This window comes from Lissotriton helveticus, chromosome 3_1 (assembly GCF_964261635.1).
Source record: "Lissotriton helveticus chromosome 3_1, aLisHel1.1, whole genome shotgun sequence".
Taxonomy (NCBI): Eukaryota; Metazoa; Chordata; class Amphibia; order Caudata; family Salamandridae; genus Lissotriton; species Lissotriton helveticus.
In genome coordinates, this window is record NC_136061.1 from 3,399,969 (window position 1) to 3,427,426 (window position 27,458).

The 27,458-nt window shown below is 45.4% G+C and overlaps 1 protein-coding gene across 1 annotated transcript in view; it reads right to left on the reverse strand.

The window, feature by feature from the left end:
• Positions 1–27,458, reverse strand: part of LOC144825363 (NXPE family member 2-like) — a 255,453-nt gene that overhangs the window by 168,010 nt on the left and 59,985 nt on the right. Inside the window, exon 3 of the mRNA XM_078684149.1 lies at positions 11,457–11,518. Coding sequence (XP_078540275.1) covers positions 11,457–11,518 — 62 coding nt within the window. The remainder of the gene's footprint in view (positions 1–11,456; positions 11,519–27,458) is intronic.

The following is a 27,458-nucleotide window of genomic DNA, read 5'->3' on the forward strand; positions in this document are numbered from 1 at the left end:
AACATTCTGATCCAGGTCCGTTACATGATGTCCTGAACGAGTTACTACAGTATAAATGGAAAGGTTTAGGTACCGATTTAATTAGTGTCATTCTAGAACAGCGGCACAAATACAGAACGTTCTTGAACCCGCATTTTGTTCATGTCTCACCCCCAGAAAGTAAACCATTTTACATAGACAGACAGAATCCGTTACGAGAAGTGCATCCAGTTAAGACAGATGGTGGTGAAATGCAACGAGTGTTTGTTTACACCCCGATTACTAAGATGGAACTCTTAGAGATGAAAAATTTAATTCCCTGTCATGATAAAGATCCAGCAGGGTTCCACCGAGAGTTAAAAGACATGCTCCGTATGGGAGAATATACGTATCCAGACGTTATTAAAATGTTAAAAGTCCTGTTGCCCGCAGGGGTATATGAGAAACTCAAGGAAAAAGATTGGGAGGTGGGAGAGAAAAAGATCGATTGGGCAGTCCTAGAAACTGAAGACAAGGCACGAGTACCAGGTACCGGTCTTGGAGATAAATGTAAAGAATTACCAGAATTATTGATTCAAGTTTTGCCTAGATTATTGACAACTAGAAAAGAAGACTGGGATGCAATCTCAGCCTGTAAACAGAAACAAGACGAAGATATTAGTGATTTTTATTCTAGATTTGAGAAATGTTTTACCATAAACAGTGGCCTCAAGACAAGTAGTGAGTCATACCCTCATCTTTTTGTTACTAAATTAGTCGAGAATTCAAGTCCACAAATTAAAAATCGAGTTTTGAAAGTCGAAAGTACCTGGCAAGCTAATACTCCGTCCCAAATGTTACAGATGCTCCAGTACCACCAGAATAGAATCAGAGAAGAGCAAGAACACGAAAGGAAACGTATGAAAGACACGAAAATGAAAGTACTAGTTGCACAATCTGTTCCTCAAGACAGTCAGAAGAGGGGTCCGAATCAAGCCAGTCATCCTGCAGCTCCCGTTAAAGGAAATTGCAATTATTGTAAACAGCCAGGTCATTTTATAAACGAGTGTGCAGTTCTGAAACACAACATAGCTACCGGTAAGACTAAAGAAAGACCACGTCCGCCTAGACAAGAACAAGTTACACAGACTCCTCAGCCACAGAATGCACACCAGACAGTTACCGCACCGCAGCCTATTGCTGCAACACAGCATGTTACACAGCAGATGTACCAGTATGCTCAGTCTGAGTACCCAGAGTATCAGCCATATTCATGAAACAGCCTAGAGAGGGAGGTAGGCTTGCCTCTCATCGAGATACCTGTAGATCAAGAAGGTCCCTATGTTCATAGTCAAGTATTAGGGAAAGACAGAAAGTTTCTGATTGATACAGGGGCAAGTAGGACCACCATCAGCCACGCCGAAGTTCCAGGGGCTCCGCTCTCAGGCTCTAGAAATGTTTCCCTTGGATTTTCAGGAAAACCTATTGTAAACAAAATATCAAAGCCAGTTACCCTAGAAGTAGGTCCATTGTCCCGCACTACTGATCTGTTACTTACGAAGTCCTGTCCAGAGAATTTGTTAGGTATTAAAACACTGAAAGAATTAGGTGCAGTCATTTGCTGTTCCCCAGAGGGAATACGACTGTTTCTTCGTGACTTCAAGGGTCACTATGTATTACGAGATTTTGATCCAAGATTGTCTACTGTTCCGCAGCATCTATGGGCGCAAGGTCCAACTGATGTAGGTTATATGCAAATCACACCCCATCGTGTGACTCTCAAACCAGGTGTAGTCCTGCCACGAATCAGACAGTACAGATTGCCACCTGAGGCTGTAGCAGCCTTATCCAAGATCATTGACGAGCTCATGGCTCAAGGAGTAGTTGTAGAAACTGACTCCAATGTATGTAATTCTCCGATCATTCCAGTCATGAAACGTACTGATCCAAATGCACCTCCAGTATATCGATTAGTGATTGACCTACGAGAACTTAATAAATGTATTATTCCCCAGTACCCAGTTGTCCCAGATATTTCTTCCCTATTGACAGCCATTGATTCCGAAGCCACATTTTTTACAGTCATAGACCTCAAGAACGCGTTTTTCAGTGTCCCCATTCATCCAGACAGCCAGTTTCTTTTTGGATTTTGTTTAAATGGAAGGAGCTATATGTTCACACGAGCTCCTCAAGGTTTCACAGAAAGTCCTAGTATTTACAGTCAAGCACTTAAAAGACAACTAGACAATATTCACATGCCAACTGACACTGCCCTGCTCCAGTATGTCGATGATCTACTGATCACAGCCCGCTCTGAACATGCTTGCGAACGAGCATCACTTACAGTCTTGTATTTCCTTGCCGAGATGGGGCACAAGGTGTCCCCTTCTAAGCTTCAATTCTGTGTCCAGCAAGTGGTCTACTTAGGACACTTGCTGTCCAAGAGGGGTAGGCAGTTGACACCCGACCGTATCCAGTTAATAGCGAGTCTTCCTCAGCCCAAGACCCAGAAGGAGGTACGTGCTTTTATCGGCCTTACTTCTTACTGCAGACAATGGATTCCTCAGTATGCATTTCTAGCTAAGTCACTGATACAGTTAACGACCCAGGAGGCAGCCGTATCGACTGTCCTCCCTTGGACGTCTGAACATACACTTAGTTTCAATGAGTTAAAGAAAGCTTTATGTCAAGCTCCAGTTCTAGCTACACCGAACTACAGTAAACCTTTTACACTTTTCGTCACAGAACGTGAAGGTACAGCATTATCTGTTCTCACACAAGATCAAGCAGGACAATACAAGCCCTGTGCTTATTTTTCGAGCACATTAGATCCTGTAGCCCAGGCTCTGCCTGTGTGCCTCAAGTCAGTTGCAGCCACAGCACTAGCTATCAGACAAAGTGATTCCATAGTGTTAGGACACTCCCTGACAGTACAAGTTCCACACTCCGTGGAAGTTCTTTTAAACCGAACCCAAACCCAGCACTTGACAATTGCACGTTTAACAGGGTATGAATTGACACTGTTCCAGCCACACATAGAAATCAGACGCTGCAACGTTTTAAATCCTGCTACATTGTTACCGTCAGTTAATTCGAATCCTGCCACACACGACTGTGTGGAAGTAGTCAACATTACGACAAAGCCAAGACAAGATCTGACAGATATTCCATTACCAGATCCCGACCTGACACTTTATGTGGATGGTTCATGCATGAGAACAAGTACAGGAGAACTAGTAGCCGCGTATGCAGTGACTACTGACACTGAAGTTATTGAAACACACCGTATTGACACTCTGTCCGCTCAAGCAGCAGAGCTAGTTGCTCTGACACAAGCCTGCACACACGCTAAGAACCTGAAAGTTAATGTTTACACAGATTCACGTTACGCATTTGGAGTCGTACACGACTTTGGAGTGCTCTGGCAGGAGAGAGGTTTCATGACTTCTCATGGAACCAAGATTCAGCATGGTCTCCTTATTCAAGCTCTGTTAGATGCCATACACTTACCGACATCTATTGCTATCATGAAATGCAAAGCACATACGAAAGTTACTGACATCATTTCTCAAGGTAATGATCTAGCAGATCGCACAGCCAAGCTTACAGCTCAGACTTCAGACATTCCAGTTAATCCAACACAGACACATACTCCAGATCCGACTACATGTATGACAGTTAAGGACCCTACTCAAGATGTCATAGATATCCAGTTACATGCTACTCCCGAGGAAATCAAGAAATGGTCCGAACAAGGAGGGGTCCAGACAGATCAGGGATGGGTAACGAAGGGAAGAGCCACATGGTTTCTCCCCGACTCTATGGTTCAAGTCATTATCAATACCGCACATAGTCCAGCACATTTAGGAGAAAAAGCCATGTTAGACAGTATCCAGAATATTTGGTTCAACAAGCATTTACGAGCTGCAGCCAAGCAGAAAGTCCGTACCTGTATGATATGTTGCCAGTTTAATCCAGGTAAAAGTGTCCTGGTGGAACAAGGTGGATTCCAGCCCCCTCACCACCCTTTTGAAGTCCTCCAGATGGATTATATTCAGATGGAGCGATGTCGAGGTTTCAAGTATGTCCTTGTAGTTGTATGCGCTTTGTCCAGGTGGACAGAAGCATATCCAGTCCCAGATTACACAGCCGCGACCACTGCCAAGCAGTTGGTTCGTGAGTTCTTCCCCCGTTATGGACTCCCTAGAGTCGTATATTCAGACAACGGCCAGCCATTCTCATCCGAGTTGATGAAACAGGTTTCCCTTCTGTTAGGGTACCAGTGGAAGTTCCATTGTGTACGCCATCCTGAAGCAGCCGGTCTCGTAGAGAGACATAATCAAACCCTGAAAATTCGAGTTGCAAAAGTTTGTCAAGAGAAAGGTGTGGACTGGTTAATAGCTCTGCCAGTCGCTTTATTTTATATGCGCATGGTCGCACATTCCAGATCAGGTCTGTCCCCGTATGAGGTCGTTTTCGGCCGCCCCCCTAACATGTGGGGTACACCTAGACCCCGAAGTATTACCGATGTTTCAAGTAATATGCTGACAGATTACCTAGCTTCCTTGATGTCTGCCCTCAACTCTTGTCGTTCACAGGTTGCCGCCGCATTTCCAGACAATACCGAGGTGGCACCGCATGAAATCGTTCCCGGATCCATGGTCCTGGTGCGTAATTTCGATCGTTCAAGTCCGCTGGAGCCTCGCTGGAAGGAGCCCCGACAGGTCCTCCTCACCACCCGTACAGCCGTGAAATTGGAGGGACGCAAAGGCTGGGTGCATCTATCGCATGTAAAGAAGTTTTATGGACTGAAACCCGTTTCAAAGAACATTCCCGAGGATTCTAAGACCTGCCAAAGTATTTTTCTTAAGGACTGTCCCGCAAAAGACAATGATACCGCATCCTCCCCGTTAGAGAAAACTCCGCAACAGGAGTATAAGCTCAAGTTAAGGTCTAGTAAAATAAGTCAGCCAGTTTGATTGTCTAAGTCCTCCCCTAGGTGAAACGGTTAGACCGGTTTCTGACATGTATAAAATAGACCCCCATAGTGAGAGAGTTAGTCAAAACTCAATCCGATGTATCGTTTTTCTAAGTTTTATATTGTTTCTCAGCATTATGATTTCATGCACCAGTTATGCATTCTACTTGTATTTTCCAGTTTCTCATGTAAATAAGTCTTCTAATGTTACAGTAGAGCACACGTTTAGTGATCTGCCTCCTCATGAACTCTCTTACCGCCTCGCTATGCGTAATAATTCTTTTATCCGCATGTTACATTATTCACACCAGACCAGCAATGCCACTAATTGTTGGGTGTGTGGTCGACTCCCCCCTTTCCAGACACCGAAGGGAGTTCTGCCACTCTTTCCTTATCCATTTTCACATAATGGTTCGTGTGGAGCATGGTCCACGTTAACGTCATCCTCAACAGATATGTCTTTTCTTAACAGTACATGTTTTCCAGACAAGCAAGGTCTTCCCCACAGAACAGGGTTAGATCTCGAAAACGAAGTTTACAATTTAGGTAATTATTCCTCGAATTTCATGGTCCTGAATGTTCAGTCTGATTCCACTCCAGACTTACCTGCTATTTCAGTACTACCAGTCAAAGGCGAATTATGTGTTAGAAGTTATGGTTCCGTACATGTAGGACATAGTGATTGTACTACTATTGTCAAGTATAGTGACAGTAGGAAATCTATTTTTAAGGCTTCACGTCATTCTTATTTTATTTGTGGTCAAACCGCATATGTTCGTCTGCCCCTCGATTGGGAGGGAACCTGTTACATTGCCTTCCTACTGCCACCAGTTTTCCTAGCCCCATCTGATTATCACAGAAACACACATCTAGTACACATTAGACATAAAAGGGAGGTCGAGTCCCCCATTGTCGATTATACTGAAACTGCTCTAGAACAGTATACAGATTTTAATAGAGGTTTCTTCTTCTTTATAGGACCTATCCAGAATAGTAAGCTAATCCGTAGGTTAACCAGAACCCTTGAAGCAGTAGTTAATGAGACTGCCTCTGCCCTAGGTAACTTAACCGAAGAGCAATCTGCTATGAGATTTGTTGTTTTACAGAATCGTCTCGTCCTTGACGTCATACTGGCCGATAGGGGCGGGGCTTGTAGAGTCATCGGATCTAGTTGCTGCATTTTCATTCCAAATAACGCGCCGTCTGTTTATTCAGCTATAACCAGACTCCATAAAATTGCCCATCTGTTACACCAAGATCCAGGCACCTGGACATGGTCCGGTTGGTTCTGGAATATAATTTCCGCCTGGGGATGGAAAATCTTGTCATTTCTAGGTATTGCAGTAGCGATCATATTCAGCTGCTGCCTCTGTATACAATGTGGCCCTGCGATTTGCGGCATTTGTGCTACCTCTTGTATTCCCAGTCCCAAGTCCCGTTCTAAATCCCGTTCCAAAAGATTTCGAGACGAGCAAATGATACTGTATGAAATGATAGATGGTATCATGAATATTGATGTTTCCTGATGGAAACGTAGTGACAAGGAGGGAATGTGGAAAAGTAAATTTTGTCATGTTCTGTGTCCCTACGCGTCCTCCATCATATGTTATGTGTGCATGATTAATATGCATATGTATTCCCCATGTTCGATTAAAGACGCAATTACAGTTGTGTCCATCTCTAGTATGCCAATTCCAGTCCTCGCGAATACTACGAATATCCGGCCTATGTAAAGTTACGTTGCCACGTTTCTCAGTGTGCACGTTATTTCATTGTAAAGTCCCCGTTTCTAGGCCTCAAAAGGGCCCGGACACCAGATTTCAGCTCCTGTCTCCTGAGCCCTCGCTGAGGAGCGATACAGCCCCCACCTGTGTTCCTGACCCTTCACTTACTTCCTGCCTCACAGTGCCCGGCTTAGCCTGGCTCTGCCTCTGAGTCTGCCAAGAATATGTTATGATTCCAGTTATCAGTTCAGTCCTCCTTCTCTGCATTCCTAAGCTACTGAACTGCATCAATAGTTTCCGTCATTGTCTAGCCTTTACGTCTCCATGTAAGAGAAAATACTGTATTTATGGTCCTTTAATATTCTTCATCACGCACTACATGTAGAATAATGCATGCTCCAGTCTTAGAGTCTGTTAGCCTTTACCCCGATAACTTTTGGATTCTATCAACATGTTCTCTAAACATCAGATACTAGATACTGTTTAGGTACATGTCGCCCTGACTCTCCAGACTTCAGTCTCTGCTCCTAGCACAGAGTTCGTAGCCCCCAGCTTCTCCTAGTAACACGTCATTGCCAGTTTGCGCGAACCATTAGGTTAGAGGTCCCGGCTCCTTAGGTAGCCCCCTCCATGTCTCCACCCCATTATGACACATTCTGTTACGTTTACATCACATGTCTATGTATACGCCCTGTTACACCCACTTTTACTCTTATCTTTCGCGACTGCTATTGACCACACCCACTGCTCCGCCTATCCTATGTACTGTAATGCAACTGTTTTAGTATATATGTTCGTGTATTGTTATTAAAAGCTAGCGCGCTCATTCCAGATCCTGTCCCGGGCAGCTGCCCGGCCTTGTCATTCTATTCCTGTGCAGGTTGTCCTGTTCCTGTCCTTTATGCTGTATTAAACCTGCAAACTCCTACTACCTCGAATCTTGACTCTTATTTATTGAGCTATCTGTTATTCATTTATCCATTCAAAAATAGAGGTATTATTTATTTATTTACCACAGGATCACCCCTGGCCCTAGGTGAGCTGTGCAAGGAGTCTGCAGCTCATAGAAGCAGAATCAGTAATGCTGTAGTCATGGGGCTCACCCCGGCCCCCAGCTGAGCTGTGCAGGGAGAGCAGCTCATAGAAGCAGTATCAGTGATGCTGAGGTCATGGGGATCATCCCTGCCCCCAGTTGAGCTGTGCAAGGAGTCTGCAGCTCATACAAGCAGTATCGGTGATGCTGAGGTCATGGGGCTCCTCCCTGCCCCCAGGTGAGCTGTGCAGGGAGTGCAGCTCATTGAAGCAGTATCAGTGATGCTGAGGTCATGGGGCTCATCCCTGCCCCCCGGTGAGCTGTGCAGGGAGTCTGCAGCTCATACAAGCAGTATCAGTGATGCTGAGGTCATGGGGCTCATCCCTGGCTCCAGGTGAGTTGTGCACGGAGTCTGCAGCTCATACAAGCAGTATCAGTGATGCTGAGGTCATGGGGCTCATCCCTGGCTCCAGGTGAGCTGTGCAGGGAGTCTGCAGCTCATACAAGCAGTATCAGTGATGCTGAGGTCAGGGGGCTCCTCCCTGCCCCCAGGTGAGCTGTGCAGGGAGTCTGCAGCTCATAGAAGCAGTATCAGTGATGCTGAGGTCAGGGGGCTCCTCCCTGCCCCCAGGTGAGCTGTGCAAGGAGTCTGCAGCTCATAGAAGCATTATCAGTGATGCTAAGGTCATGGGGCTCCTCCCTGCCCCCAGGTGAGCTGTGCAGGGAGTGCAGCTCATAGAAGCAGTATCAGTGATGCTGCGGTCATGGGGCTCATCCCTGCCCCCAGGTGAGCTGTGCAGGGAGTCTGCAGCTCATAGAAGCAGTATCAGTGATGCTGAGGTCATGGGGCTCATCCCTGGCCCTAGTTGAGCTACGCAAGGAGTCTGCAGCTCATAGAAGCAGAATCAGTGATACTGAGGTCATGGGCTTATCCCTGTCCCCAGGTGAGCTGTGCAGGGAGTCTGCAGCTCATAGAAGCAGTATCAGTGATGCTGAGGTCATGGGGCTCATCCCTGCCCCCAGGTGACTGTGCAGGGAGTCTGCAGCTCATAGAAGCAGTATCAGTGATGCTGAGGTCATGGGGCTCATCCTGGCCCCCAGGTGAGCTGTTCAGGGAGTGCAGCTCATAGAAGCAGTATCAGTGATGCTGAGGTCATGGGACTCATCCCTGGCCCCAGGTGAGCTGTGCAGGGAGTCTGCAGCTCACAGCCTCAGTATCAGTGATGCTGAGGTCATGGGGCTCACCCCTGCCCCCAGGTGAGCTGTGCAGGGAGTCTTCAGCCCATAGAAGCAGTATCAGTGATGATGAGGTCATGGGGCTCCTCCCTGCCCCCAGGTGAGCTGTGCAGGGAGTCTGCAGCTCATAGAAGCAGTATCAGTGATGCTGCGGTCATGGGGCTCATCCCTGCCCCCAGGTGAGCTGTGCAGGGAGTCTGCAGCTCATAGAAGCAGTATCAGTGATGCTGAGGTCATGGGGCTCATCCCTGGCCCTAGGTGAGCTACGCAAGGAGTTTGCAGCTCATAGAAGCAGTATCAGTGATGCTGCAGTCATGGGGCTCATCCCTGCCCCCAGGTGAGCTGTGCAGGGAGTCTGCAGCTCATAAAAGCAGTATCAGTGATGCTGAGGTCATGGGGCTCATCCCTGGCCCCAGGTGAGCTGTGCAAGGAGTCTGCAGCTCATAGAAGCAGAATCAGTGATACTGAGGTCATGGGCTTATCCCTGTCCCCAGGTGAGCTGTGCAGGGAGTCTGCAGCTCATAGAAGCAGTATCAGTGATGCTGAGGTCATGGGGCTCATCCCTGCCCCCAGGTGACTGTGCAGGGAGTCTGCAGCTCATAGAAGCAGTATCAGTGATGCTGAGGTCATGGGGCTCATCCTGGCCCCCAGGTGAGCTGTGCAGGGAGTCTGGAGCTCATAGAAGCAGTATCAGTGATGCTGAGGTCATGGGGCTCACCCCTGCCCCCAGGTGAGCTGTGCAGGGAGTCTGCAGCTCATAGAAGCAGTATCAGTGATGCTGAGGTCATGGGGCTCACCCCTGCCCCCAGGTGAGCTGTGGAAGGAGTCTGCAGCTCATAGAAGCAGTATCAGTGATGCTGAGGTCATGGGGCTCCTCCCTGCCCCCAGGTGAGCTGTGGAAGGAGTCTGCAGCTCATAGAAGCAGTATCAGTGATGCTGCGGTCATGAGGCTCATCCCTGCCCCCAGGTGAGTTGTGCACGGAGTATGCAGCTCATAGAATCAGTATCAGTGATGCTGAGGTCATGGGGCTCATCCCTGCTCCCAGGTGAGCTGTGCAGGGAGTCTGCAGCTCATACAAGCAGTATCAGTGATGCTGCGGTCATGGGGCTCATCCCTGGCTCCAGGTGAGTTGTGCACGGAGTCTGCATCTCATAGAAGCAGTATCAGTGATGCTGAGGTCATGGGGCTCATCCCGGCCCCAGGTGAGCTGTGCAGGGAGTCTGCAGCTCATAGAAGCAGTATCAGTGATGCTGAGGTCATGGGGCTCATCCCTGCTCCCAGGTGAGCTGTGCAGGGAGTCTGCAGCTCATAGAAGCAGTATCAGTGATGCTGAGGTCATGGGGCTCATCCCTGCTCCCAGGTGAGCTGTGCAGGGAGTCTGCATCTCATAGAAGCAGTATCAGTGATGCTGCAGTCATGGGGCTCATCGCGGTGAGGAACCGGGATCGATTTCTCAAATACGTAATACTAATAATCGATATGTTGTGATTAGCGTGGTGTCACTAAACACTTTTAGATGATGCGCACACACATTAACATTGCAATATTTCCTTTTGTTAACCACACATCACGTTGCGCTATTAACACGCCATATAATGGCCTTGCTGGAAGTCTCGCATTTACAGGCCCGTTAATTCCCTGCACCCAAAATCTTCCCCCTGAGAAACGAACCAACTGTTGCTAATACTGATGTTTCAGCTCGTTAGAGCCGCCAAGGTCGTAGGTAGCAGAAGAGGGGCCGATAAGCACATTCCGGGAGGGGTGCGGGGTGGACTGTCTCTGAGACGGCAGAAGGGAGTCACCCGTTTGACCTTGCTAAATCTAGGATGAGCGAAACCAGAAGCCCATTGTGTGCCATATATGGGCTTTCCCTTTTGACTGTGCCAGTCTGTACCAATTTGTACTTTTCCATGTTGGGTTATGCTGATGCCAATGTAACGGTATATATGTGATGTACTGACAGGGTGCCAGCCGTCTTTCTGGCAGACCTCATTGGGTGAGGCTGCGGGAAGTTTGCATAGTTTGTTTGTCATAATAAATGCTTGGACCTTCTACACTGCCAACCGTCTGATTATTGGTAATGGGAATGGGATTGTGTATTACTGTAACTGTAATTGGGAGGTGGTAAAATAATTTTTCGGTACTTGAGCGGCCCCAGGTGAGCTGTGCAGGGAGTCTGCAGCTCATGGAAGCAGTATCAGTGATGCTGCAGTCATGGGGCTCACCCCGGCACCCAGCTGAGCTGTGTGGAGACCGCAGGTCTGTCTTAGAGCCTTAGCAGTCCCAATGTCAGCAGCACATATTCAGACATGCCATAAACCACTGGAGACAATGTAATTCAATGTAAAGCTGACTAAATAACTCATTACATTTAATCGAATGCCAAATACAACTATTCATTCACTCATTCATTCATTCACATCAGTGCTGTCGCTTTCAGCCTCACATTCCTCCCTCACATCACTGGTGAGATAAAGGTATCAAATATTAACACATACTAAACAAGTTTTTAGAAAGAAGACTCACTTGAGCACTTCAGAACACTGAGGTCTTGTAAATCGTGAGGGATGGCTTCTCGGATGCGAGACCTGGAAAGTTAGAGAAAAGAATGATTATTGAGAACATGAGTGGCCTCAAAGCATGGAAAGGATGGCTCAGCGAGGTCTGGGGGGCTTGCATGTCATACCTCAGATCATGGTAGTAAACTCAGTCTTTACTGCTCCTGATGTCATTGGTTAACAGTAACACCTGAGGGTTCAGCCCTTAGAGACAAGTAACTAAGTGCAAAGTCATTGTAAGCCACAGGCACAAATGGCGATGGTCCAGGGACCCACCTTCCAGGAGTCTCCAGTTGAAGAAATGTCTCTCTTTTTCTCCTCCTACTGCTGCTTCTTATTTTGTATCTCTCTATCCAGCATAAATCACCAGTCTCCACCTTTCTCTCTCTTTCTCTACCTCGCCTACTTTCTGCTCCACCATCACTCCTTTCTTATATGACATTACCCCCGCCCGCCATCTCTCACTCCCATTCTCTATCTTTCTCTGATTTGCTCTGTTGCAACAAAAAGGCGTGTTGGGAGGGCGTGGCATGGCACCACTCAAAATTGCAACAGTCTGGCACAGTCAATCTGCCTTAATCTAGGCCCGGGCACAGTTTGCGGAGTTGTGCTACGCAGAACTCCGTGAATTTGCACAAAAACTCAATATAGAGTTTCGCTTAAGGGCAGAGTTTTACGGGGTGTGCTTTCTTGATGTCCAAATCTCACACAAACAGCACCACACGGTTCTCTTGTGCGTCCTCACGTTCCAAATCAGACGCAAATGGCACCGCGCGGTCCGCATGGGTGGCCATCTTGTTGTTCCGCTCTCTGTTATGGTGCTGGGCCTAAATCTTAATCCCACTTTTATCTCTTTATTCCTCCCCCTTTCAAATGTATCTACCACTCACTTTTATTTTTTATATTACTTGTGTCTTTGTGTTTCTGTATTTTACATTTTTGGGAAATTTCTTTCATGTTTTTCATGACTTTCTGTATTTTGTTATTTCTCCTTACTTTCCCCTTCTTTCCTTTTCCTTTTTTTTCTAGCCCTCTCAGCGCCATGGCAGAGGGAGGACAGTCACATTTGCGGGCAGCGCTGCCTTCCAGGTGTGCAGCCCTGGACTTTTTTGTACAGCGCCACTTCCCTTTATGTTGTTAGCAGGCTGCAGACCCAACAGTGGATACCCTCTGGGGGAGCGTTGGCTGCACTATGGGCGGGTGCGGCAGTGCATGTAGTGCACCTGCCAGGTTCAGCGGACCGTCCAGAAGCTGACGCACCACTTGCCACATATCCTGGAACACAAACAGGACCTGCTCAACCTGCTAGGTGTTGAGAGTCTGAGGTACGTATTAATTATTTGCTGTGTTTGTGTTCTACAAAGCTAAACAAGTTCTGAATGTCATGCTGTTCACACTCAGAGGGAATTTACGTTTAGTTTACGTTGGAATATTATAATGTGATCCAGTTGCTAGTTTCTGATCGGCAGGTTCTCAGCAGCACTACCTAATCATACTCATGAATGAATGAATTTGCATTTCTAAAGTGCATGGCTGCCAGGAAGCCTCCCAGCGCTAGGAGAAGAGTCTTCCCAGTAGTACAGCTAGGCATCAAGGAAACAGAAAGGTTTTCAGGAGTTTGCGAAAAGAGAGATAGTTGTCTTCAAGATGGATATGATTAGGTAGCTTGTTCCAACATTTCGCCATGTTGTATGACAACAGGTTTCCGCCACTCCGAGATCTATTTATCCTGGGAACAACTGCCAGATGTTTATTCCCAGATCGCAAGGACCTATTGGGGCAATAGGAAGAGATAATAGATCAGAGAATCGGTGGACCCTCGGATTATAAAGTCTTATGGACAATACACAGAGATTTAAACTGAACTCTTTCTGCAACCGGAAGCCAATTGAGAGAGGTGATAGACGGTCTTGCGGATTCCCGATTAGGGACCTGCATGAGGAGGCGTGCTGCTCAGTTTTGTACAGTCTGTAGTTTTTTTTTATCATTGAGCACAGAGATCCTAAATAAAGCACATTTCGTGGTCAAGTCGGGAAAGAATCAAAGCGTGAACCAACAATCTCCTATCATTGAAAGGCAGCAGGAGACGACTTTTCCTTGTTATCTTCAGGATCCCATAACAGGTACCTGCCACCTTACGTGCTTGCTCCTTAAAATTTAGGTTATGATCCAGCCCAACACCAAGGCTTGTGATCTGATCTTTGGGAGGAGGTATAACGCCCAAACACCTAGGCCAGAGTGAGCTGGTATTCAGGGTGGAGGTTTTGCCCAAGAACATCAGCTCCATCTTAGCCCCATTAAGTTTTAAAAATGAGCCTTCCATCCATGCGGAGACCCTTTCCAGACACAGTTGTCCACATTTGTTCCCGTATTATCAGATTGGTTTAGGGAAACAATTAGCTGAGTGTCGTCAGCATAGAAGACAATCTGAATGCCAAAGGGCTTGATAACCTCTGCCAGGGGGCTCATATAAACATTAAAAAGCGTGAGGCTCAGGGAAGAACCCTGAGGCACCCCACATCTCAGAGGCATACTTTCAGAAATAAAGTTATCCTCAGATACTTGGAACGATCTGTCATCCAGAAAGTACTCTAGCCACTCAAGCACTATTCCCCTCACTCCTACCTCTCTAAGTCTCGAGATAAGTAGTTGATGATTAACCGCGTCGAAGGCCACGCTAAGGTCAAGCAGGTCAATTGACGCAGAGCCGCCGACATACAGAATTTTTCTGGCTTCTTAAACTACTACCAGCAGGGCGGTCTTGGTGCCCTATTGGGGTCTAAAACCGGTTTGTGTGGGATGAAAACATTCATTCTTCTCCAAGAAAGCAGAGAGAATGGAGTTAACATACTTTTCAGCAATTTTTGAAATCCCTGGTAGCAGCAATTCGGCTGTATATTCGCAAATACTTCTGGATCCAAACTCGGTTTTTTGAGAAGGGCTTTCACCATGGCCCATTTCCAGAGGGAGAAAATGAGTCCAGAGGAGAGTGAGATATTAATGAGGTTCAATATAGTTGGGGAAACCATACCGGAGACCTGATTCATAATAGTGGGGGCGTGGCCACGTCGCTAGGGGAGCCAGATTTCAGTTGGTTAAGATAATTTTTTAGGGATTTCATATCCATGGGAGGAATTGCCTCTAGGAAGAGATTAGGCATTTGTGAATGGTCCTCCAAAAGGGAGGTATTTAAAAATGGTGGAATAGGGGAAAAGCCAAATAATTATCCTCAATGTAAAAAAAAAAGAAATTTGGCCGATTGTTGCAGCGCCCTAAAATGTCATCAGAGGGCAAGGATGGAGAGGGGGGGGGGGGTTAAGAAGGGATTTTGCATTCTGAAAAAATTTGCGAGGAGAGATGGAGGCTGAGATAATCCTTTTTTCGTAGTACAGGGATTGAGCACCTTTGGTGCTCTCTTTGGCTGATTAAATAAGAAGCATTTCAGACTGTCCTCCTGTCACCATGGCGAATCAGTGATAACAATGAGTTGGCGTTCTCTCTGTGACTTTGTTAATCTAGTCTGTACAGTCCCAAGCTAACAGTTTTTTTATCTTATCCGCTTCTTACGGATGTATGACGTTAACACGAGTCAGCAAAACGCGTGCCGTTACATCGCGGTTGTTACAACGACTGCGATGTTACCACGCTCTACCATTACAACGCAAGTCTTTACTTCGACTTGCGCTAGATGGCGTGCTAACATTAGAAAAGTGTAATTTACTACTCCAAATCCAGTCCACTTAACAGTAGGGAAAGTATTGGGATAGTAAACTACACTATTTGTAATGTTAGCGCGCCATCTAGCACAAGTCGATGTAAAGACTTGCGTTGTAATGGCATAGAGTGGTTACATCGTGGTCGTAGTAATGAGCGCGATGTAACAGCATCGTGGTGCACTGACCACAAGGTTAAGGATGTTTCCCATTTCTTGCATCACCACCCAAGGGCAAGCAGAGGGATGTTGTTAAGGGTCTGGGAGACGCTGGTCAGGAGGTGCAGACCACCAGCGACGCTGCTGAGGGCTCTTCTAACCCCAGTGAACCCTATTTATTTATTTAATATTTCCCTAATCTTGGGTTCTGTTATGATTGTTGTGGGCTTAGGGTAGATTCTTGGGGTATATTGGAATGTCGGTACTGGGATCCTGGATCAGATATTCTACCTGGAGGCTCGTGTTGCTGGTGAGAAATGAAGTTTCTCTGACACCCTTTCCTGCCATCTTCCTTCCATGGCAACGAGAATGGGGTATGAACTCACTTGTGCAAACACAATGGATCAAATTTTTTTAAATTTCTGCTATTCCTACATTAGCTTTTTTCCTTATATTATATGTTTTTCTTTTTTTGGTAGCTGACTTTTTCCGGCCTCTAGCTCACTAAGTCATCGTCGGCTTTGCTGGTTATCTTTCCCTGTCTCCTATATGTATCTTGTGTCACTGTAAGAGTAAAGCTAGGAATAACACATTTATTTGGTACTCTACTGTCTACCATGAAGATTGAAAGCCCAAGTAAGCTTGCATTATAAATAATATTCACTATGTATGTTCGCTGAGAAGGTTTCCTTATCCCGGCTCATTCTGTAACAGTTCACAAGAGAGAGGTCATGGTCTCATTGACCCCCTGCCCCATGTTGAGATCCGTCTCATTCATTTTTATTTGTACGGTTGACCAGCAGTTTTCCATGACAGTGCAGCAAGGCTGGAAAAAAGTATGAGATCACACTCCCAGCGCATTTACCAACCTACAGCATCGTCTTTCAATGAGCATTATTCCCTGCCTGGCTTGTCTAATATTGTGTGAACCAACCCAATGCCCAGAGTGATATACGATACTGCATTGGTAACCGAACTGTAGTGATGTATTGCTGTTGTATTTTTTGACTGAAAAAATAAAGGGTGACATATCTGGCATCTAAAATATTTGTTTTGGCCACAGAGACCACCAGTGACGCCGGCTCCAGTGCAGCTGAAGGAGGCGATTCAGTTGGAAGGGGGAGAGGCGGCGGCAGGGACTGACACTGGTAAGTCACATAACTGTTTGATTATTGACAATGATACTCACTAGCTCTGTCATCAACTCGTGACCGTGATCCCGCCCCAGCTTTATCAGCTGCAGTGGTAGTTGAGTTATGACGGCCTCTTCTATCTGCAACTCACCATAAGCTCACATAACGAGCGTTGATTGCTTGAGGGAAACGTGAAATAAAGAAGGTTAAAAGAAAGGAAAATGGTATATTGGAGAAAGGGTGGGTGGGTGAAAGCGTGCATGGATGGATACAGGCATGGACGGGCAAAAGGATGGCTGGAAGAAAGGGTGGATATTGAATGGATGGATAATACTTTGGAAATGTTGGTGAAAGACTGGATGAGATAAAGTAAAGCTTAATCACGGTGGCTATTGGTGAATTAGAATGAAAGGATGAATGAATATTTGCATTGTTTTGATGAATAAGCAAGGCAGATCTTTCCATGGAGAGGGGTATAGTGCTCACCTTCTTCACTTACTTTGTTTATGTAGGGTTTAAGGAAGCTATGGGTCAAAGTGGGGGTAGTTTTTATTTTATGTTCTGCTCTCTTGACTAACTGTATTTTTTGAGAGAGCCAGAAGTATCCCACTCATCATTCATCACTCCCCTTCCCCACCCATGGCATGTTGCCACCTATGATTGAGGTGCAGGATGGTTCAATTTGTGATGTCACATGACTTCAGTAGTGTTGGTTGTGCAATGTGTGTCTCCTTCCGTTAATGCAGCATTTACTATGGGCCCGATTCACAGAATTAACTTAAGACAAAATCTTAAACTTACTACTTTTGGCATTCACAGAAGGGATTTACGACTACTAGCTTTACGTCCACACTCGGGCCGTAAATTCTGGCCCGTTGCCGGAGGTTCCGGTTTGGAGGCGGAGCTTGCGGCCCGGAGGTGGAGCTTCCGGCACAGAGGTGGAGCTTCCGGTTGGGAGGTGGGGATTTAGCCATGGCTGAAATCTCCACCTCCGAGCTGGAAGTTCCGCTCCCGGACCGCAAGCTCCGCCTCCGGGCCGGAAGCTCTCCCTCCAGGCCAGAAGCTCCGCCTCCAAGCCAGAAGCTCTGCCCCCAGGCCAGAATTTACGGCCCAAGTGTGGACAGAAAGTTAGTAGTCATAAATCCATTCTGTGAATACCAAAAGTAGTAAGTGCATTTTGTAATACAAAAAGTAGTAAGTTTAGGATTTTGTCTTAAGTTATTTCTGTGAATCGGGACCAAAGTTTTGAGTGCATTGCGAACCGAACACACAAGGGGTGTTTCCCTTCGCCCACTCAGTTACCCCTTAGTACTTCAGGCCTTTATTTTTCCCTAAGGTCTACTGTCCCAGTCTATTTTATTTCATTCATAATCATTCATTCCAGCCACAAATCAATGAAAACTGTTTTAGCCGAGTAATCCACTATGAAATAGGCATGTTTAAAGTGGCTGCAGCTCTGCGGAAGCACAGCTCCAGTCCTAACCGTGTAGGAAGGAGCTGTATTTCTAAATGTTATTTTTTAAGTAGACCTCTCTGAGTGGAGTCTAGTTTCCATGAGTTTATCCAAAGCAGTCTATGACCAGCTATTGACGCCCCAACCGATGCTCCAGCTGCCCACAAGCTATCGAATGTGACATCCAAGATTCATTTGAACACCAGTTTCATGCTTGCTAGAATATTAGTGGGGGGGTCTTCATTTCCTATAGGCAGTCATATAGGTATTGAAAATGTTTAAGTAACACTTTGGTGTGGCATATGCTTCACTGAAAAATTAGAAGCAACATCAGAGCTATTAAGCGAAGCTTCCACGACATTGGGCAGGTTGGAATTCTCTGATAAAAGCTTAGATGCTGATGCCATTGAAACCAAAATAATGTTAGCATTCTGAGTTTGAGTTCTGCACACCCCAGAACATTTCCTATTAGGATGGTTCCAAAAACAAAATGACTGGTAGTTTTCAGGACCTGGCCTAACTCTTGGCCAAAAGAGAGATAGCCAGAAACTGGAAGTCGCCGGGGGGCCTAGAATTCCTTCCTGGAAAAGAGAGTTGGAGAAATGGGTGGGGCGGAGGGCAGACTGCTGCTTAGGGAGGCTAACCGAGGGGTAGGGAAGATAGACAGAGCCAGAGCTTGGGAGATTATAGTCAGTGCACTGGCTGTAGATGGGCAAGACACAGATGAGGCCGCCTCCCCACCACCAGGAAACCCTGAGGAGGAACAGAATAGACGAGAGCACAAAGAACAAGGCTGACAAGGGTACTAAGAGACTAAGACAACTACTGACGACTAAGAACCCACGAAAACGCAGAGATTAGGCTGGGCACACATAGGCGCAACTCAAGGGGGGCGGGGGAAAGTTTTTTTAGGGCTCATGTTAATTAATGTACCGAGATTGCTAATGGCATGTCCTGTGTAATACACTGGAAGTACAGAGGACATATGACTGTGACTAGTTTCATTGAAAATCAATAACATTTGGTTGTAAAAAAAAATACCTTAGAAGTTTGAGGAAAATCTCTTTCAAAATCTCTGACCTAATATCTCTTGTTCAAGAATCGCAGAATGGCAGAATTATCTGGGTCTTTCCACTATTTATATAACATTTCCTTTGACATCGTGGAGAATCATATCACCTGCATCATGACTCATATATTGTAAATAAAACCCCTCTTCCTTTCGGTCTTTGCCTTTAAAACCCAGGGTTTCTCTGATGAAAAACAATAATTTTTGCAATTGAGAGCCCTACATATATTTTCACTTTTGATCCTTTTCAAAATCATCATCTTGCTCTTTAGAGCTCTTTGCTCTGGGGTCTGCCATTGCAGAATCAACCTCCTTTTTAGGTCGTGCCTAGAGTGCGACGCACTGTGATGTGAAAAAGCAGCTACTCTTTAATGAATAACAAAGCTGCTCGGCGCAAGACGCCTCTAATTCACTTCAATATTAACTACCAAAATAAAGAGGCAGGCGCTGGAAACTGGAAGGCAAGAACAGGTTTATTGCTCCAGAGGAGAACACATCAATTCGGACACACGGAATGTCTTCAGGAGGTGTTTTAACCACATCTCCGGGGCTTGGTCTTTTATACAAAATTTGCATCAGTTTATTGGTGGTCAAACATCCTCAGAATTCCCACCCCAAGCAGGTTCCCACACAAACCCAACAGTTATCGTCCCCCACCCGGGTCTAACAAATGAACTATATCTTGCAGCTGGACATTCCGACAGGATCTGTAAATGTGTGTGATCTGTCAGATCTAAAGGCTCGCGCTATTGATTAGATCAGGCGTCTTTGTTAGTACAACAAGTCCTGTCGTGTGGGGCAATAAACTATGTCCGCAAGGGTTGGTTTAGTGCTTGGGACCGGATTGAGCAGCCAGGTGCGGTCAGGGGGTTATCAGAAGGGCTTGCTCGTGTGCGGAGGATGAAAGGACAAACAGGTTTAGGGTGGGAAGTGGCTCCGGGGGCTTGTCATGAGGACAAGGTTTTACAACTCCAGTACGCTTGGTCATGCTTAGTCAGGGCACTGGAGATGATTGCGAGGTCAGGGTGAAACATCGGTGACGAGCAGAGCACGAAATGGCAGCGATGTCTAAAATGGGTGCCGCTTACGCGCACGCAGTGGCTCTCGCTAAGCAAGATGGCGCCGGTGATGTTCATGTCTGTCGATTACTTTTTAACAGTCGCCCCTTTGAACATTCCTCAAGACATCTTGCTACTCTACTTCAATCCCCATGATGTTTTATATTTGTGTCATACATTGCGTTCATTCGTTCTATATGAGTATCTACAGTCTTAGGGCACAGAGAGTTCAGACACAGAGAACACAAGGGTGGTATGCAGTGTATCTCCAGACAGCAGCCACATAATACGAAAATTGGAACCAAGAGGACCATCAGTACTTTCCAACCCCACTCTTTTAATATGCTCCAAAACCAGCTTCCAAGAGCCCAAGTCTCTGATTCTTGATGGATCTCTGATGCCAGCCTGTGAAGATGTTCAATTGCCTTGTAGACTGAAGGTGAGTCATCAGGGACGAAAGTGCAGCAACTGGCACCGATGATGCGGCATGCTCATCCACGGTCCGCTAGTCCCACGTCTAGTCCCACGTCTAGAACAAGACGGTTCTGTAAAGCCACCAGGCGGACCGCCTGAAGCTCAGCAGTGTTGTTGTTGAGGATACCAGCTGTGACGTTCAAGGCTGTCTCCACTACTTGAGACAGGTGTTGAATGGCCCGTTGTTTGCCATTGGACCCCAGAGTGGGACAAGACTTTTTGCTGCATCGGGAAACTGGGATGCAGCAGAGTCCGCTTGGTCCGTGTCTTTGGACTGCCTTTTTCGGTGGTGCCCTGCAGGTGCTGTGTAGGTTGGAGGCAGAACAAAGGCGATGTAGCATGTGCCCCCCCAGTCTTTTGGGAGTCAGGTGTAGGCTTTTGTACCACAGATGAAGTACATGTTGGGTGATGCAACAAATGAAGGGGGGTCTGCAGTGTTCAGAGTCCTTGTGATTTGACAAGTGCTGTGGCCCACAATTTTCGTTCCATGACCTTCGATGCAGACAAGGCCTGAGACGTTCACCACAGATAGGGCCACTGTTGTGGTTGCGGCAGTTCTTTTCTTTAAGAAGGAAAAGGTAGGTCTGGCTGGGTTGTTGAACACTTACATTTCTACTCGTTCTTTGGCGGGAATGTTCATTGGGAAGGTTGCATTTGAAGTGAGAGGGCAAAAGGGAGCAGTCGTTCTTCCTGTTTTGTTTCAGCCAGAACTCGTTATAGAACTGCTTTATTGTTCCATCGGATGTGGCATTGTCTTTGTAGCTCTCTTGCAGGAGCATTAACCAAGCGAGGCAGGACCCATGAACAGAGAAGGGTGAAGGGATGAAAGGAATGGAATGTTCAGTGGCATGTGGTAGCAGCCCACAGACCCAACAGTTCGTGGCATTAGCGGCAAGATTTTGCTGATGCAATAGTTGGACAAAAGAGTTGTTCCAGAATTCTTTGCGTCATTCTCGTAGGCGTGGTGACAGTGTGTCAAGGAGAGTTGTCTTGAAGTGTTCTCTGCCACTGTGATGTATTTATTATGGGTACTGTATCGATCCCCCTGTTTCTGACCCTTGTCTGGTTAATAATTAACTAGCAGCCATTCAACTGCACAGAAATCCGTTATCTGATTAGCCACACAACGGCACAGAAGCCCGTTATCTGATTAGGTCATAGCGCATGCCATCATTAGTCAAGCACTATTCCTCCAGCCCCCTAATAGGCATACGGTGTTCTCAAAACAAATCAAACCCACCACGATCTGGGAAATCCCCACAGCCATTGTTTTGATTTAGCCGAGAACTTCAGTAAAGAATGTGCGAACGATCAAGTTCGTATGATATCCTTATTGACGTATTTATGTCCATCCTTACGTCAATCCCGGCACCTTTCAGGTATAAATAATACCGACATTGCCTTAAGCAAACACACGAGGTGGTGACAAGATTGGAGCAGCGAGACATGCCGAGGAGCCCAGCTGACAGCGAAGCCCACAGACGCTGCCCCTCCTTTCTGACGCGCTGAGAGAGAGAGACGCTGCCTTTTCTCCTGCCGAGAAATCCAGCTCCGGCGCTTCCAAGCAGCCCTCGCAGGCAGCTGGAATATCAAGACCTGAGATAGAGATACCAGCCCTCCAGCCTTCTAAATCCCAGGTACTGAACTGAATCATCCTTTGTAGAGAATACCCTCGGCCGATCGATATTCTGCCTTTACGACAGTACGCCTGTGTAATATATACAGACGGACATGCTCAACCCTCAGTTTGGGGAGAGCTGGCTTACAACGCCACATGCGAAATTGTAAAAGAAGTGTGGCGTGGAGGTAAATTAAGACCTCTACTTACAAAAACACACTCAGTGGAAAATAATTCAGAACAACAAACTGAACTAATAGCGTTAAAAATGGCGCTAGATAATGCCGATCGCGAATTCCCCACACTTATAGTGTGCGATTCGTATTACTGCGTCAAATCATACAATAACGATTTACAGAAATGGATTCAAAACGGTTACAAAGATGACACAGGTGCAACAATAAAGCAAAAAGTGCTTTGGGAACAAGTAGTTCTTTTACAGAAAGAACTACCAAAAACTCACGTGATACACTCACTGAGTCATCAGCGTGATGGCGTTCACGTTGCAGGGAATTCATTGGCTGAGATAGCCACAGCGGTAGCAACTAAATCGGCTTCCGTAGCTACAAAAAAGCGTGCAGTAAAATACATTGACGGTGAAACTGTGCTGGCAGTAAAAACGTCATCAAAAGGCGACTGCTCTGCACTACCGATCAATTATCCACTCAATTATACATACATAATCGATGCAAACTCCGTTCCTTTTGCTCGAATCCCTGGAGTGGGGGATAGAGTAATTCCAAACATGGACAGGAGAGGCTTGTTAATAGCAGACGCACATATGGGTGAGGGTCTCAGACACCTTAAGCTAAAAGATTCTCTGGAAGAATTACAATCAGTGTACTGGTGGCCAGGCATGAGCCTGCATCATCACATTTTTGTAAAAAACTGCCCAGACTGCAACAGGGATCGCAGTGGCGAGAGAAACGGTTTATTATCATGGCGTTTCACTCCAGAAGGTATCAAATCAACAAAAAAAACAGAACCCAGTATGAAAATGCGTCGTATTAACATGAAGAGACTATTTTCACTTATAATGTAGACCCCAACTTTCGGCTGACGCCAGAACTGTTATAAAAGATTTGCGAGTCTATAATGGCATATACGCAAGAAGCATGTTACGTTCTGACCAAAATCTTCACTCTAGCTCTAAAACAGCTTATGGGGGGTGCCTGGCCAGAATGAACATTGCATTGCGGGACTCTTCTCACTTCCTTCCTGAGGGAAACGGGATGGTGTAAAGAAAAAACCAAGGCATAAAGCAATCTATAACAGCGAAGGTATTAGGTTCGGGAGCTGGGTGGGTCAAACATTTAATAAGTGTCCAACGTAGTCTAAATAACCTGCCAAGAAATTCTCTGAAAGGATTCAGTCCGTACGAACTATTGTTTGGGACTAGAATGTTAATCCAGGACTTAGATAGTCAGACTTCAATGGTTAAAGAAAATGCTTTGATATCAAAGATCGCTTGGCTATTTTACAGGACTTAAATGAAACAAGAAAAGACCTGAGCAACATAAAGTTGAAACAGCAGCCAGCAACCACTGAAGAAAAACCACCTGTCCCAGCAAGGCCTGTCTGGATTCCAAAAGTCGGGGATCTGGTCAGAGAAAAGATCGCGGTAAAGAAGGAATTTGGGCCTTCTTACAGAAAAGCAGTTCCTGTCTTGTCTATCAATGGGACAAGATCAGTAGTACTACCGCCCCTTGCTGGTAAAAAGGAGAACCGAGTCATATCCATCGACCTGGTTAAACCACAATCATGTGGCCGATAACAAATAGTAGGCCAAGTGGACTCCCGAGAAGTAGCAGAACACCAAAGTTTGCTACATCCACAGAGGTTCAAACTGAAAGATTGATCACATTTGGAAAATCTACAGTGAAACAACAAGGACTATGCAACAAAGCAATGGAACTTGAACCTCTTAAAACCCAAATCAAAGCTTTTCATCAAGAAACAACAACCTACGATGATGTAACTACGGAATTTTCTAATGAAACAAAGCAAAAGCCAAAAGCAAAAAGAAATCCAGAAACAATTGGAACAATTTACAGAACGGCATCCGGCTACTTCATCAATTTCGATGATTCTTCAGAAGAACAAAGCGAACCAGAAGTACAGCCATCAACAAAAACTTTTAAAGACAAAGCAAAGGAACTTTTTCATCAACTAAAGGGAACCTATCTGACTTCTCCATGGATTGAAATTTGGGTGACATTAGGTGCATTTATCCTCATACTTTGGCTCATCATGGTACTATGCTTGGGACATTTCATTGAGGGGAAATATGCTAAAATGGACACAGCAAGCCAGAAAATCAACTTGGTCCTTAAACCACACACAACTTCACACGTCAAGAAAAGAGAACTTTCTTCAGTGAACTTCACAGCCAACCCTATACCAGGCGGTGTAGCATGGGACAATAATGATTATGAAATCTATGGCCCGGTTGAAATCCTGAAGTATCCACACCAATTTAAGATCTCGTTAAGTGACTTTGTAAAACCTAGCACATTTGCTGATGATTGGGACTTTGAAAGTATTAATGATATGATGTCTGACCTAGTAATGTCTGCTAAATTTACAGAACATGATTATTTGCAGGGTTCATCTAATTATGATCAAATGTTCTGCTATAACCATTATGGTAACCATTATCTCTATAAATCTGCACAACCTAGAAATGTTTTAAATTATAACCAATGGGAACATTGTGCTACTCCACCAAAGGGTAGTTCCAAAACATTTTATGATAAATATCCATACTTTTCAGGGTTTAACACAAGTAATGCAGAAACATTTTATTTCAAATTGTCAAATAAGACAGGTATGAAGACCATGCTTACCAACACAAAATTGATATATTCAGATTCATTTTTTGAGCAAATGAATACATTTGGTTTTGTTTTCTGGAACAGTAACATTGAAACAAAAACTGTTTGGGGTACAAAAGATTGGCAAGTACAAGGTATAGAATCATTGTTCAGAGCCTGCATGATCCCAGAACAAATTGTATTTTTGAATGACACTATTCAACAAACTACCTGTCTTGGCTTAGCCAAAATCAAAGACTTAAACAAACCGTCTATTCCAAAGCCAACAACGCACAGTAATAGCACTATAGATGCTGAGATAGACGTAAACCATATTTTAAACCAAAACAGAACACATCCTGATTGGAAACAATGGTTGATCTGGCCCACTGATACAAATAACTGTCAAGACAGATTCCTGAACAAAATACAGGGGTTCAAATTGACCAGGCCAGACCCTAGATATTCCCAAAGACAACATCCAGGGATAATAACTACTTACAGTGTGGGCAAGCTCTGCTTTCAATGGCTACAAACATCCACACTGGTAGAAATTAAGCAACACCTAACTTTACTTCAAGAAGGTGCTGACTTGCGTGATTTCATTATGGGACCACGCAAACAGCGTCAAAAACGTTTCATAGCGGCCTCTATATATGCAGCTTACAATGAAGTTTGGAAAGTAACTCAAATTGAGACAGCAGAAAAAATACGGGAAATTGACTGTATTAATTTGGAAAAATCACTTTCTGTTGTGGATAATGGGTTAATGACTCTGTCCTCCAGAATATATTCACTGGACAGTATTGTATCTTCAGCAATCGATATAATATCGCAAGACTTACTGATGTTACAACACGGTCAGTCCCAATTGCGTTCTATTGTACAGCTTGGCTGGACGTTACAAAATCTACGTTCAGGCTATGTGCCTTGGCGTTTAATCAACACAACGTCACTGATAAACAAATCAGTTTGGCACAGAAGGGTGCTGACTATACAATTCTGAGCATTGAAAAACTTGAGAGATTACCATTGACAATGTCAGAACGACCTGTCATTGAATGGATAATACATGGGATAATAAATATTCCGATAACAACTTTCCAGTTTCAATACTGCCAAAAAGTATATACAGGCAGGCCAGTATGAAAGTTTGGGTAAAGGATACATTAAGTCAACATGGAACTTGCCCTATACACACGCATGTGTTAGTAATAAAGGACAAAGTGTGTTCCTTAGTGGCAATAATTGTGAAAGGTCACTAAGCGGTACACTTTTGTGTCAGGGTATTAGTTTACATGGAGCATGTGAAGGGAACTCAAATAACCTTTCATGTCACCAGCTAGGCACACCTGCAACACAAATAGAACCATTCTTTAAGAGACTCTCGAATGGGAGTTACATTCTAATTGTAGATCGCAGATGTTGCAGTCTGCTGCCCGGAAAACCTTATCTCATAACCGTGACTAGGAAGGTCATGTGCTGTGAACGAGTATTGTTGCCAAACGATGCCCGAGACAGGGAGGCAAGGTTGTGGCCCAGTTTGAAAATTTCTTCTATTCGAATTGATACTTTAAGCAGAATGAAGACAGTGCTCCTACAGACACCAACCATGTTAACGTCATCAAAAGAAACGTATGATCTCCAAGTTGCAAGGACAACTGATGAGATTCATTCACGGTTATCAACCAATTCCCCCATACATTTCGCAGAAATACTGAGCGAAATCTTAAACATTTCTGATACAAGCGGAATCGCGAGTGTATTTAAGATAGTGTTTTCAGGAGCTTTAACCCCATTCAAAGCCATCCTGGGTATTTTTCCTGATTTTGTCCATTCCATCTTTGGCGGACTTCCTCTCCTTTTGGGACTAGTGGCAGGCATCCTATTTTTGATCCTGTTACTTCGCTATGGCAAACCACGTCACAGACAAGACACCAACGATAATGGAAGAAACAATCCGAGCTATTGGCTACCGGGACCGCATAACTATAGTCCTTGGACTAGCACGGCTACGAGATTTGAACATGACTTGGTTTCTTTCATTCAGACCGATGTGGCAAAGTTGTGTTATGCCTGTATTAAGGTGCTTGCTATGCGGCGAAGAATGCGTGTTGGACACCTGTCTGACACTACAATCGGATGTGCCAATGGACGCAGAGACTTTGTTGGGTCAGGTAACGGCTCATGCATTGTGCTGTCCCCAGCGGCTACCAATCCTGATGACGGCATTCGCGGAGACTTCACCACTACGATTGAAGAGTTGTGAAGTACAAGATGAAAGCAGCATCGATCAGGTACAACCTTCTGTCATCTATGCTGATCGAAACATCAATGAAGGCGATCATGCTCATGAATGCATGTTACAAGATTTTCCCGAGTTAGTGGAACTTTCACAAGAAGCAGTTGACAGTTTTTTCGAAAGTCTCAACAATATGATGTTTTCACCAGAGCAGAAAGAATGACTTTGAACAAACTAGC